This window comes from Colobus angolensis, unplaced genomic scaffold, assembly GCF_000951035.1.
Source record: "Colobus angolensis palliatus isolate OR3802 unplaced genomic scaffold, Cang.pa_1.0 Scaffold692, whole genome shotgun sequence".
NCBI lineage: Eukaryota > Metazoa > Chordata > Mammalia > Primates > Cercopithecidae > Colobus > Colobus angolensis.
The window spans coordinates 66,267-80,826 of record NW_012120621.1 but is presented as its reverse complement, the minus strand read 5'-3'; the positions used below and the strand labels follow the sequence as shown (position 1 = coordinate 80,826).

The following is a 14,560-nucleotide window of genomic DNA, read 5'->3' as shown; positions in this document are numbered from 1 at the left end:
CCTGGGAGGCGGAGGTTGCAGTGAGCCAAGATCGTGCCACCGCACTCCAGCCTGGGCGACAGCGAGACTCCATCTCAAAAAAAAAAAAAAAAAAAGAATAAATGTGTCATCCATAGGTAAACAAACATGGCCTGGAAAAATACACACTGGATCGTTCCTCTGGGAAAGGTAACATATGGGGTTCTAACTTTATCTGTAGCATTTTATTTTACAGTAGTAATTACAACAAATTGTTAACATCAGTTAACTTGTGATGGTGGGCTCAAGATATTTGTTATATTATCCTCTTCACTTTTTTGAAAATTTTAAAGGAAAACCAAAACAGTTAACAGACCACTGGTAACTTAATGTCCCCAAGAACCATAGAGGGAGAGGCCAGACTGCAGGCGGTAAGTGGGGAATGTAAGGTCCAGCGGGGTAGACAGCCCACATCCCTGAGCCACCTGCAGGGGCCTCCCACTAGGGAAGAGTCACAGACTCCTCACACTTCACTAGTCTATCAGAAGAACCCCACTCGGAGACATAAATAATCTGCCTAGGGTGCCAGGCAAGTAAGGAGAGAAACCAGGACTTGGACTTAAAATTCTCTGGCTCCAAAGTCAGAAGCATTGAAGAAAGGATTTTTTCACATGAGGAGACTTTAGCTAGTGGCAGGAAACCACTAGAGAGAGAAGATGAAGACACAGGACAGAGAAGGGCAAGCAGTGAGTGATGGAGCCGGGTTTTGGAGAAGATGGGAAAGAAAAGAAAGGCCGGGCGTGGTGGCTCACACCTGTAATCCCAGCACTTTGGGAGGCTAAGGCAGGCAGATCACCAGGTCAGGAGATCGAGACCATCCTGGTCAACATGGTGAAACCCGTCTCTACTAAAAATACAAAAATTAGCTGGGCGTGGTGGTATGAGCCTGTAATCCCAGCTACTTGGGAGGCTGAGGCAGTAGAATCACTTGAACCAGGGAAGGAGAGTTTGCAGTGAGCCAAAATCACACCACTGCATTCCAGCCTGGCGACAGAGCAAGACTCTGTCGCAAAACAAAAAAAAAAAAAAAGGAAAAGAAAGGCTCCATCAATGGCTCGGCAAAGGGGGGAAATGACCCATGGTACTCACTGTAACTTCAGCATAATCTGTTGGCATGTGAATTTGTTTTCCATTTTCCTTGTTTGACTGACTGGCTACATCTTCACTTTTTTCATTTTTTTGACTCTTTAGCCATAGTTCATAAAATTGCTCCATATCTTGTACTAAAGAAAAATGAATTACTTTCAGCAGCAGCAACTAAACACCATTTAAATACACACAACTGTGCGCACGTTTTATATCAGTCAGCATACATTTCAAAAGAAACTCGAGGGGGCTGAAGGAGACTATTATATTAGACATGGAGAGATCACCCAGTTCAAGCAGCAGGTAAACTCTCATGCATAAGATCTACTTTCAGGACTCTTAGATGGCAAATATTAGTTCTCAAGATTAATTAACCCCTCCTTGCATTTGCACGACACTTTGGGGATGTTTAAAACTCAGAAACCATTATAAACGGCATTGTCACAAAAGCCTCACCACTGCCTGTCGCCCTGCATTCCACACTCAGTGTCAGAGCTAGAACCACACAAGGCTACTTACGTGGCTTGGGGGACTTGGAGCTGATACACTCCTCACTGCTTACTGAGAAAGATGAGAAACATACTACTACTGGACCAAGATTCTGACCCTGATGGGAGTCCATCAGTCAAGCCACAGTCCCAGAGGGTGGACATGCTGGGCTGTAACTGACAAGACAACCATGACCAAGTCCTGGACAGCGGCTGCCAGATGCTTCCTATGGTAAGAACAGGTGTATTCTGCATTATTGCCAAGTGCTAAAGCCAAGGTTTCTCAACTTCCATGCGGTTGACATTCTGGCTAGAGAATTCTTTGCTGGGGGCATGCCCTGTGCGTTACAGGATGGTGAGCAGCATCCCTGGCCTCTACCCACTAGATGCCTGAGCAACTTCTGCCAGTCATTGACAATGAAAATGTCTCCAGACATTGCCAAATGTCCCCAAGGAAGGGGAGTGGCAAAATTTGTTCCCAGTTGAGAACCACTGTGCTAAAAATTCTGGTGATGAGGATCTGGTCAAAACTTGGCTTTGTTGTCTGCCTAATGGTTTCTAACAATGTATCATCAGGCAAAGATTAGAGATAAACTAAAAATTCTTCTTCCTTAAGACCAGTGGTGGCAGGGGTCACTGCAAAAGCCTGGTATGCAAGGGCATCTCCAGTGAGGCCAGACTGCATGGCCTCACTCCTAGCAAGATCGCTAGAGGGAATCCCCTCCACATACCACTGACAATCTATGTGGTTGAAACATGGCAGGCAAAAGTCAAATCTGGTTGGTTCCTATAATCCGGAGACTGCAGTCAGTAAACCCTTCATCAGTTTACTTAAGATTAAAGAATAATGACCCTTGTAGTAAAACATTTTATGGTCAAAAGTGAAAGGCTGTCTGCGGCTCCTCTCAAAGGCTCCCACAATAAACTTGGAATTTGACCAAAATAAACATTCTTCCCTTGGACCTCTGATTCTGAGCCTGTTTGATTACTAATGCCTCCCTGAAAAAAAACCCCAGTTCTAACCTGGTTAATTCAGAGGGCAAACGATTTCCAATATGAGCAGATGATCTGATTGAAACAGTCAAGGGAGTACTGAACTTCCCCAGGCCATTTTTTAGGAATACATCTATTACATGTAAGGATGCAGACCTATATATTTATATCCAAATCTGACCTAACCAAACACAGATCAGATGCCAGATCCTACCCCACTGAGGCTGTGCCCACATTTTCCAGGCATCGCCACCAACAGAGCTACTGAAGAAACGGGGCAACCGTTTAGAATGCAAACTGCTTTCTGCGTTCACAGGAAGCTGGCATATTTATAGAGAGGAAAGGAACTTTCAGGCAAGCTAGCTCAAGGACACAGCTCAAAGATTAACTTACTCCCATTCTCCTTCATGTAAGTCCAAACTTCTCTTTCCTCAGGACTATGAGCAAAGGAACAGTTTCCAACATATTGACATTTTTTCCCAGAAGCAATATGGTTGCACAGCTGTATAAAAAAACAGGAATATGATTAAGACAGTACACATAGTAAAACTGCCTAATTTTCACATTTTAGCAAAAGAAGCATTATTATCCATGCTAATACTTAGTCATCAAGTTCTAAAGATTAATTTGATTCTATTCAAATTAACTATATGCCCTAAATATATGAGATGATATTAAGGTTTCTATCTCAAAATTTTTCAAAAGAAAATGTCCAAAACAGAGTAAAGCATAGAACATTTTCTTAAAAGAAAATGTCTACAAACTCACTCACTCAGAACATTTAATCTCCACAATGAGCATCCTTGGCCCTCTCAGTCTGACAGCTCCTGTTTCCCCTGCCCAATACTAATGATTCCTCCACATCAAGCACTTGAAAGCAGTAAAGAAACTGCCGGCTACTCCCAAGGGTACTGAACAGTGCCAAAACACTTCAGAAATTTAACTTACTTATAACCAGTACTGGACGCTAACCTTGGCCATAATTCATGACATATGCATTATCAGAAGACAGTTATCACACTAGCCATACCATGGAGTTACAGAGCTTTCAAATAATACCTCTTCAAGTTATTTGTATTTTTATTTAACAAAGTAAATACAGTGATACTGGTAGGAAAATAGAGTGATCGTGATGAGCAGAACGCAGACTTCCCTAAGAATAATGAACCAGGAACCAAGAAAACCTCCATCACTGAGAGCGCATTCTTGAATACCATCAACCTACTTTTCTGTATGAGGTATAAATCTTAGTACAACTAATTATTAGCTTATCTTAGTTTGTGCTTCAACAGGAGCTGGCCCTGTATTATTTAGTTTACGTGACATTAAATGCTTAGCATCTGTCACGTTTTTCAGAGTTTTGGCTAAAACTTGGTCACCCCCCTTAACACTGCACATTTCCTCCCTTGGACCAATGTCAGTGACCCCACCCTTAAAATCTTCTGCATAAAGTCAGTACTGGATAAAATTGTCATATACTTTCCCCCATCAAACCCCAGTAAGTACTTAGTTATATTACTAGGGAAACATTTACCATAGTCTTTCAAAGCTCAATGATAAGGAGCAGGAAGAAGATCAGGCAAAGGAGAAGGCCGGGCACCATTCCAGGTGTTTACATAACACCATTGCACATAATTATTCCCAGTTACACATGAGCAAACTGAGGCTGAATAACTTGACTGGGGCCCTTCTGGCAGACTTCATTTGAAGCCCATTGTCTTTAAGCCTCACCACACTATCTACACACATACACACATACAGTATAATTTCTTCTATAAGAAAAAAGGTCCCAGGCCGGGCACGGTGACTCAGGCCTGTAATCCCAACACTTTGGGAGGCCGAGGCAGCTGGGTCACTTGAGGTCAGGAGTTCGAGAACAGCCTGGCCAACATGATGAAGCCTCATCTCTACTAAAAAAAAAATACAAAAAATAGCTGAGCGTGGTGGCACATGCCTGTAATCCCAGCTACTTGGGAGGCTGAGGCAGGAGAATGGCTTGAACCCAGCAGGCGGAGGTTGTGGTGAGTGGAGATCGCACCATTGCATTCCAGCCTGGGTGACAGAGCAAGAAAAAATGCAACCAAAAAAACAGAAAGAAAGAAAAAGAAAAAGGTCCCTTGGCAATACCTAGTATGGCAGGGGGAGAAAAAGAGGAAATAAGCTACTGTAATGTTGCACAGGACTACACCATGTTCAAGATTAAAGAATAACCAATACTCTAAGCTGCTGCCTCAGGAACCAGGGTTGTTCTCAGTTGTACTCATTTTAACAAAGTACTTGATATACATATTATCTCCATCATCCTTTAAACCACAAGAAATCAGGGTTCCAAATAAACCTCTTTCCCCCTCCTACATAACCCTTTGATAAAATCTGAGTCTAAAACCACTCTAGATAAAACACAAACCCACCAACCCCTCAAAAAGACTGGCTGTGTTACTTGTGTAAGTTTTACAAAACTGCAAGGTACTGTAGGTGGTGAAAAATGCATCTACCTCTTCTTCAACTCTTTCTTGCAGTTCAGAGAGAGGCCTCATTTACAAGAGGACTCTATAGTCCATCTGCCCTGCTTCTATGGGCAAAAGGTTCCCTCTGTATTTCCTCCATCCGGGTAGACAGCTTACTACCTGTGGATGCTCCAAGTGTCCCTGTTTGCTAACGCACATGTGAAGTGCCTCTAGATGCTCTCCAGACCCTCTCTCTTGTGAAGAAGAAAGTCTAGGACAACTCAAGTGGTTTGCTCGGACAACCATCTTCAAGATCAGGTAAGGTGCTACAGTGTACCAAGATGAAATATGTGAATGAAATACTATCCTAACTTTCAGTTAGTCTAGTATTTTCTAGTTTTTGAAGAACATGTTCCTCTAACATTGAACATTTTCCTTTGGGTTACTTTTAGAAAGTCCTATAAAGTGAGGTATCTCGTAGCTACGTATCTCTTGCTGCAGTGAAAGAGACAAGGCATGATAAAAACAAACTCATCAACAGCATTCATAATACTGAAAACCTTGGGTCTGGTATCAAACCAAAGAAATCACGATTAAATAAAATTTGCTTTCATTCCCTCCCCAAAGTAATTCATCTAAAAAATAAGTTACATTGTCCCCATAACTCTTCCTCAGATCCACTATCTATTTACTTTTTCCAAATAACTAATAAAATTACAATCAATATGAAAACTGCTATGGAACCATACATATACTAAAGAGGAAGGAAAACCAAAGAGGAACCATTTAAATAGCATTATTACTGACGAATACTATTTAAAGGGCTTGAGTTTCAATCTGAATTACTACTATTTTCTAATGATTTGAAATGCCTAATTTAAAAAAAAGTGGCTTAAAAATTACGTATGTACATCAAACTGTAAAGGCATTTGTTTCTTTGTGGGGAGAGGACGGATGTTCATCCACTTCTTACGTTCAATAGACATCACTCTCATGGCACGCCGGTCTTTGGTCCACCTAAGAAAAATGGAGTTCAGAAAAAAACAAAGACACACAAGCAAAAGACATAACACAAACGGAGAGGCACAAAGTTTGTACCTGAGGAACCAGAGAATTTTTTTCTCCATGCTTTTATAAATACCTTATGATTCTGTATTTTCACTTCCTATTGTCATTTACAAACATTCCCTATGAACTCTAAACAAAGAATTGATAAAATACAGGAAAAAAACACTACTTTTGAATTCTTATCTACTAGGTCCTAAAAATCTCTTCCCTTGTGTTTGTAATTACCGTAAATTATCTATTTTTCTCTCCTCTCTTCAAAGCCTTAAACTTTTTTCTTATGTGTATGATTTTATACCTATGAAACAGAAAATTACAAAATAGGAATTGTTTCCACACACAATACTTACGAATGCCTTGCTTTTGCACTACAATATTTTCTGTTTTTATCTGGTTCAATGACTTGACCGTTTCTCAGACACTGGGCGCACACAAACTTTATCTTCATATTAAGAAATCCAGGTATCATTTGATTACCAAGTACCTTAAACAATTAAAAGATTCGTTTTAATTTTTTTTTTTAACAGAAAACCAGTTTTCTGATGACAAAATACTAAATCAACATGCATTTTTTTCACAACAATATACAATTTCCCATTTTTATCTGAGGGGATGACTTGACCATTATATCTGATAACTAAATCTCTAATTCTTCCCCCAAATGTAAGAGAATATCATAAAAGTAGATTATAGATGCCAAACTTTAATTTATGAAACTCATCTTTGAAACCGATGACTGGAATTGTTGTATTTGGGTCAGGGGTGTTGAGGGGAGAGCAATGGAAAAGCGAGAGATGCCAGGTGGAAAGCTAAATTATAAAAATAATCTACCCCTGCCTTACTCCAAGAATCCATAAAGCCCAGAACTCCAGGTGTTTTGTCAATTAAACTAAATAAGAAAACAGTGTCCTCCACTCTTGGCAGGCATTGTGGGATGCATAATTTTTTTATGATAATCAACTAAAATGCAAATTGTTTTTTCTCATAAGAATGACTCACCTGAATGAACATTAAGAAAGTAACCGGACTGTAAGTGTTAACTGCATCCACCAACAACCAACATCTATTAGGCAATTCCAGAAAGGACACCAAATGCAGAAAGTACACAAGAGAAAAATACCTGTGCTCCAGGTACATTTGCTTCCAAATTCTGCCAATATCGTTTAGATTCTTGAGCAATAGCATCATGTGAGATACCTGGGGAATGTACAAGCCTTCCTTTAAATTATATCTATAAGAGCAACAGCCCACCAATCTGGGTGCAGTTAGACATGGAGAACCTTCAGCTTCCAAACTATTCTCATACATCCTAATCCATCAGCAAGGATGAATACCACGTTACTCTTTTTGGAAATGGAATATACACAAATACAGCTCTTTGTGCCTCCTGAGGAATCTTTCCTCCCAACAACTGCATGTATCAACTCGTATCAGTAATTAATGACATGAGAACACACTCAAAATAGGCAACTCTAAAAATCAAAAGTTTAAAGCTCAGGACAAAATCAATAGTGTCACCACATCTGGTTGATGGAGAAAGGTAGGTCTCCAAATTTCCAAATTCCTTTCTTTTTTCTTTTTTTTTGGAGACAGTCTCACTTTATCCACTTTATCACCCAGGCTGGGGTGTAGTGGCATGATCTTGGCCTACTGCAACATCTGCCTCCCAGGTTCAAGCAGTTCTCATGCCTCAGCCTCCCAGGTAGCTGGGATTACAGGCGCCCGCCACCACGCCTGATTAATTTTTGTATTTTTTGTAGAGATGGGGATTTCACAGTACTGGTCAGGCTGGTCTTAAACTCCTGGCCTCAAGTGATCCATCTGTCTCAGTCTCCCAAAGTAGTGGGATTACAGTCATGAGCCACCACGCCAGGCCCAAATTACTGTTTTGTTAAACCCTGTCTGCTTTTGAGGAGACATACTTCTCAGTCACACACAAACCTACCTGTTTCATTTTGCATTATCCACACTTTCAGTTCCACAAGACTATGGGCATAAAAGCACTCATCTTCCCTTAAACAGCCATATCGAACCTCATGTCGACATAAATCAAGCTGACACTGACCATGAAAAGAACGTATTTTGGAGTATTTTACTGTTGTCTCTCGCAAAATGTGGACAAGGCACCTAAGATGAAAACAGTGACATTTTAATATTGTTCTGCCACAGATTTTTCAAATATATATATAAGTTCTACACTTACAATACATTTAAAAAAAAATTTTTTTTTTTCGAGGCAGAGTCTTGCTCTGTCGCCCAGGCTGGAGTGCAGTGGCATGGACTACAGGCACCCGCCACCATGCCCGGCTAATTTTTTGTATTTTTAGTAGAGACGGGGTTTCACCATGTTAGCTAGGATGGTCTCGATCTCCTTACCTTGTGATCTGCCCGCCTCGGCCTCCGAAGTGTTGGGATTACAGGCATAAGCCACTGCACCTGGCCCCACATTTTAAATTTTTATCAGAAAAAAAAAAAAAATCATGGGGGCCGGGCACAGTGGCTCATACCTGTAATCCCAGCACTTTGGGACGCCAAGGTGGGTGGATCACCTGAGGTCAGGAGTTCAAAACCAGCCTGGCCAACACGTTGAAATCCTGTCACTACTAAAAATACAAAAAATTGGCCAGGCATGATGGCTCGCTCCTGTAATCCCAGCACTTTGGGAAGCCAAAATGGGTGGATAACTTGCGGTCAGGAGTTCGAGACCAGCCCAGCCGACATGGTAAAACCCTGTCTCTACTAAAAATGCAAAAATTAGCCGGGTGTGGTGGCGTGCACCTGTAATCCCAGCTACTGGAGCGGCTGAGGCAGAAGAATCGCTTGAACCCGGGAGGCGGAGGTTGCAGTGAGCTGAGATCGCGCCACTGCACTCCAGCCTTGGAAACAGAACAAGACTTCATCTCAAAAAAAAAAATATAAAAACTTAGCCAGGCCTGGTGGTGAGTGTCTATAATCCCAGCTACTTGAGAGGCTGAGGCAAGAGAATCTCTTGAATCTGGGAGGCAGAACTTGCTGTGAGCCAAGATCATGCCACTGCACTTCAGCCTCGGTGACAAAGCAAGACTCTCTCTCAAAAAAAACAAACAAAAAAACCAAATCACTATATGCAATTGTTGAATTAATTGGAGGGGATGCTTATATTTTAAGCCATAAAATACCTAAATCCATGTCATGAGAAACTATACATCAATAATGCTTTTCTGTTTTACATAATATATTTAGTTAACTATTCACTTCCCAGCCAAATCTACTAAAAGACATTTTAAAATTTCGTCATTGTTCTTCAGAGTAACAACAAATGATGAAAGAGCAATGCCTGGACAGACACTACTACTAGTTTTTATTTAGATCCAGAAAAAGAATCTATTTTGTCATTACAGAAATTAGAAACTATCAACATACTTATTGTCTTCAAACTCATGCTTTGTAACCGGGTGAGAACAAGCAGTAGAATTATCTTTATTTCTTTTACTTATCATTCTAGGCTTATGATCAAAACATTTCTGGAATAGAGAGAGAAAGATTATCAAAAAAAAATACAAAATATAAATTTTGTACCCAGAATATTGTCCTAGTTTCAATATCATTACAAAATTAATACTTAATATGAAGGTTTAATATTCTTTTTGGTAACAATAGTAACTATCATTTACTGAATGAATGTTTTATCACATGGCAGGACCAGAGAAATATTTTATTCACACATGAGATATTATTTATCATATAAATAAGTGAATATTTATTCATTTACTGAGTGAATGTTTTATCACATGTCAGGACAATACCACTGGGCTTGCAAATTCAACTTTACAGTGAAAGTAAGTTTTGGAGAACGCACCTCACAAAGGAATATAAATTCTCCAAGATGCTCCTGGAGAAGTTTGAACACAGTAAGGTTAATCTTTCCATTGCCGCCAAAGAAAGCCTCGCGGCTGAATGCCCCTTTCCGCTCCAGTGTCCACACATCTATCTCCTCTTGGCAATAAGCAAATGTGCAGTGGCCTGAATATCTACATTCCTCCTCAGCAGCAACATCTAGAAAAACAGGGAATGGAAAGACAATGAAAACATGGCAATTGGCCTATACTCCCAGCTACTTGGGAGGCTGAGGTGGGAGGATCCCTTGACCCCAGGAGTTCGAGGCTGCGGTAAGCAATGATCTTGCCACTGCACTCCAGCCTGGGCAATAGAGCAAGTCCCAGTGTCAAAACAAACAAACAAAAAAATGATGTTAATTGTTTCCTTAAAGCCAATGAATATAAGTAACATTTAGGGCATCATTTGAACTTGTATAACAATTCATGGACAGTCTCAAACAATGATATGCATATTATTATCAGGGGATGGATGATATCAACTCTAAAAAAGAGAAGTACCACAAGCCTTAATTATTTTTATTACAGACTGTGAGAAGAGCCTTGATACTCTCATGGAATACACCTCAGTTAAAAAAAAAAATCATTTAGGCACATTCTAAGCTCACTCACACAAACTTGTTTGACAATCATGAAAATACCAAGTTCTCTCAAAAGCATCTTAAACACTTTTCAAAGCCTTAGCTCAGGGTTTTCATTCTGTTTAGAGAGAACTTAAGGTTTGAGACAGTCTTCTGTTTAAAACCTGGTCATAGGCCAGGTATAGTGGCTCATACCTGTAATCCCAACATTTTGGGAGGCCGAGGCAGGCAGATCATTTGAGGCCAGGACTTCAAAACGAGCCTAACCAACATGATGAAACCCATCTCTACTAAAAAATACAAAAATTAGTGGGGCTGGGTGGCACACGCCTGGAATTCCAGCTATTCGGTAGCTGAGTCATGAGAAAATTGCTTGAACCTGGGAAGCAGAGGTTGCAGGGAGCCGAGATTGCGCCTGTGCACGCCAGCCTGGGAGACAGCGAGACTCTGTCACAAAAAATTAAGAAATAAATAAATAAAATAAAACCTTGGCCAGTACAGTGGCTGACGCCTGTAATCCTAACACTCTGGGAAGCCCAGGTGGGCAGATAACTTGAGGCCAGGAATTTGAAACCAGCCTAGGCAACATAGCGAAACCCTGTCTCTACTAAAAATACAAAAATTAGCCAGGTGTATCGGCGGATGCCTGTAATCCCAGCTACTTGGGAGGCTGAGGCAGGAGAACTGCTTGAACCCAGAAGGCAGAGGTTGCAGTGAGTCGACATTGAGCCACTGCACTCCAGCCTGGATGACAGAGTGAGACTGTCTCAAAAAAGAAAAAGTTAAAAACAACAGTAAAAAATAATATAAAACATATTAACATCTCAATCCAAGGAACTTGCTATTAGCTCTAAACATTTTTTATAACAGTCAATACCATTATAATAACATAATGGAATAAATTATATATTAATAGATGTTATAATAAATGTAGCAAGCACAGTCCTATACCACATACTGACATTTCAGTCAACTACAGACTGTATGTATAATGGTGGTCCCATAAGATTAATACCGCGTTTTTTCTGTACCTTTTCTACGTTTAGATACACAGATACTGTTGCGTTAGAGTAGCCTCAGTATTCAGTACAGTAACATGCTGTAAAAGTCTGTAGTTTAGGAGCCATTGACTATGTCATGGATAGGCTAGGTGCGTTGTTGGCTACACCGTTGAGGTTTGTTTAAGTAAACCTTACACAAATACATTTCTCAGAATGTATCCCTGTCATTAAGCTAAGCATGACTGTAGTTCATCATTTATGTAATGTATACTAATTAAGTTATTACAGTATATACCTTTACATATATAATATGGTCCTTCATAATTTGTTTTTGTTGGTCTTGGACGTATTTTTTTCCATGATTTATCTTCAACATTCTTTATCCTACCGATTAAAATATCTTTCTTACACTTATGATCTATATTAGCATGGTAAGTGAAATCCATTAACTTAGGGCCTGAAAAAGATGTAAAGAGGATTGTTCATATGCACAAAAAATATCATTTCATTTTACAAGTAAATTTACAAGCAGACATAAACAGATGAACATCAATTATTAAATTCCCATAGAAATCCCACTTCCACAACCCTAAAATGTAAGTAGGCTACTAAGGTAGATTTTTGCCTTTTATATTTTATCAGACAACACAATGTTCTATTCAACTCCACTCCTGCCAAAAAAAAAATACCCTTACTTAACCTTAGGGAAATAATCTGGAGAGGAATTTTGACGGCTTATAAAAGTAAAGAACACTGTTAAACTAAGAAAGAAAATGAAGTTGACTCCAGATCAGAATAAACTGTGTTTATGTCACTTGATTTAAGGTAAAGATATGAAACAATCTATCAAAGTATTTAATTTTCATATACACTGTATTGTATACTGGTCTTATAATGCTGTTTTCGAGTCCTTGCTCTATTTGAAAATAATCAACTTCTGAAGCATATACTGAGAACATGAGTTTCATTAAAATTTTAATAAGCTTCCAAAAATAGGTAAATATTCTATTCTACATGATTCTATAAATAAAATCACATCAAGTAAAAGCAGAGATTTATCCTATTACCCTCCAAAGGCACTCAGTCAGTAACTGCTACTTGTTTTTTTTTTTTTTGGAGACGGAGTCTAGCTCTGTCGCCCAGGCTGGAGTGCAGTGGCGCGATCTCGGCTCACTGCAAGCTCCGCCTCCCGGGTTTACGCCATTCTCCTGCCTCAGCCTCCCGAGTAGCTGGGACTACAGGCGCCCGCCATCTCGCCCGGCTAGTTTTTTTGTATTTTTTAGTAGAGACGGGGTTTCACCGTGTAGCTCAGGATGGTCTCGATCTCCTGACTTCGTGATCCACCCGTCTCGGCCTCCCAAAGTGCTGGGATTACAGGCTTGAGCCACCGCGCCCGGCCAACTGCTACTTGTTTAGGAAGAATTCAAAACGGGGATTGAAGAACCATAATAACTGACGTTGTTCACATGTATTTACAAATTCCTAACAACTTTCAAGGTTACAAACAAGTAGTTTAATACTCTCTGCGTGTTTGTTTGGTCCTGACCTGATTTTATAAAACAGATCTGGCAAGCTTGTCTCAATTCATGGGTTCCTTCAAGGGGATGTCTTGGAGTCACTGATGAAGATGGTTTGGTAACTGCACTTCCAAAAAAGTTTCCGAAGTCATTTCTAGGCTGACTTGAAATTCCCAGGAAATTCTCCGAGGCAAACAAACTACCTGGTCCATTCATCTGCAAGAAAAATAAGAAAAAAAAAAAAAAAAACAGCCAACAAATATTGCATTATCACTGAAGAAAGGAACTGAATGCATCTGAAAAATAAGATAATCTTCATAAACTGAGGTCAGTACTACTCCATCCTTAATGCTCTTCTATCTTAAAAACTGTCTCTTTCTACATTTTTCTCTCTTTTGGTTTCTAGGCACCCCCCCACTTTTTTGATCCTCCATATTATAATAAGTTCTACGGCAAAAGTACACACGCTTTACATGCCTTGATCTTATATTTCCTTGATTTGTTTATGCTGTACTAAAGCCTCTTACACTGTCTGCAATACTGATTAATTTGCTATGACAGATCAAGTCTTAAACATAGAGCCATTATTACTAGATGTTCCAGAAGTCTTACTTTAACACAATTTCCTACAGCACCCACAAAATTTAAGGGAGACTGTCATGTTCATCCAAATAACTCAGTTACTTAAGTAACTATTTTCAATTCAAGCGATGTATTTACAAAAGAGGAAGTGGCACTTACAAGTAAAAGGGAAGAATTACTGTTGTTAAGCGGTGTTCCCTCTCTAGAAGTTGAGGTGGACAGATCTAAAATAATAAAAAAACTTCAACAGACCTTTTCATTCTGATCATGTAATAAGAACATCAGGGCTTAGTAGCTTACTGGCTATGGCCTCCCACGCTATTCTCCCATCCCAATTCTAGAAATTTTGTTGCTCAGTGTTGACACCCAAAGAGGGCTCTAGAGTCTTTGCTTTCCTCTAGAAACCAAGGGCATAGTCAAATTTAAATAAAAACCTATTTTCAGAGAAATAAACTAAGGCAGGGCCCACCAATTACAACTACTAAAAACACCAAGAAAATTCTTTATATTCAAAAATGGGAACCTTTGAAAATATGGGGCTGGGTGCAGTGGCTCACATCTGGCAATCCCAGCACTTTAGGAGGCCGAAGTGGGCAGATCACAGGAGGTCAGGAGTTTGAGACCAGCCTGGCCAACATGGTGAAACCCCTTCTCTACTGAAAATACAAAAAAAAATTGCCAGGTGTGATGGCAGGCACCTGTAATCCCAGCTACTCAGGAGGCTGAGACAGGAGAATCGCTTGAACCCAAGAGGCAGAGGTTGCAGTGAACCAAGATCTCACCACTGCACTCCAGCCTGGGCAACAGAGTGAGACTGTCTCAAAAAAAATGAAGCAGGAACTGACCATAACATTAAAAAAAAAAAAAAATCAGTGAAGTTTTCAATTACTTTCTCTTGTTTTTTTTT

At 40.0% G+C, this 14,560-nt stretch overlaps 1 protein-coding gene across 2 annotated transcripts in view; it reads right to left on the bottom strand.

Annotated features, from left to right (window-relative positions):
- The window catches only part of ZC3H7A (zinc finger CCCH-type containing 7A), a 54,766-nt gene that overhangs the window by 4,192 nt on the left and 36,014 nt on the right, over positions 1-14,560 (bottom strand). For both annotated transcript variants that reach the window (XM_011926550.1, XM_011926549.1), the window contains 11 exons: positions 13,813-13,877; positions 13,101-13,287; positions 11,850-12,011; positions 9,936-10,132; positions 9,500-9,600; positions 8,043-8,224; positions 7,218-7,294; positions 6,448-6,581; positions 5,944-6,049; positions 2,979-3,087; positions 1,108-1,241 (listed from right to left, as the gene is read on the bottom strand). In XM_011926550.1, the coding sequence (XP_011781940.1) occupies positions 1,108-1,241; positions 2,979-3,087; positions 5,944-6,049; positions 6,448-6,581; positions 7,218-7,294; positions 8,043-8,224; positions 9,500-9,600; positions 9,936-10,132; positions 11,850-12,011; positions 13,101-13,287; positions 13,813-13,877 (1,454 nt within the window). The remainder of the gene's footprint in view (positions 1-1,107; positions 1,242-2,978; positions 3,088-5,943; positions 6,050-6,447; positions 6,582-7,217; positions 7,295-8,042; positions 8,225-9,499; positions 9,601-9,935; positions 10,133-11,849; positions 12,012-13,100; positions 13,288-13,812; positions 13,878-14,560) is intronic.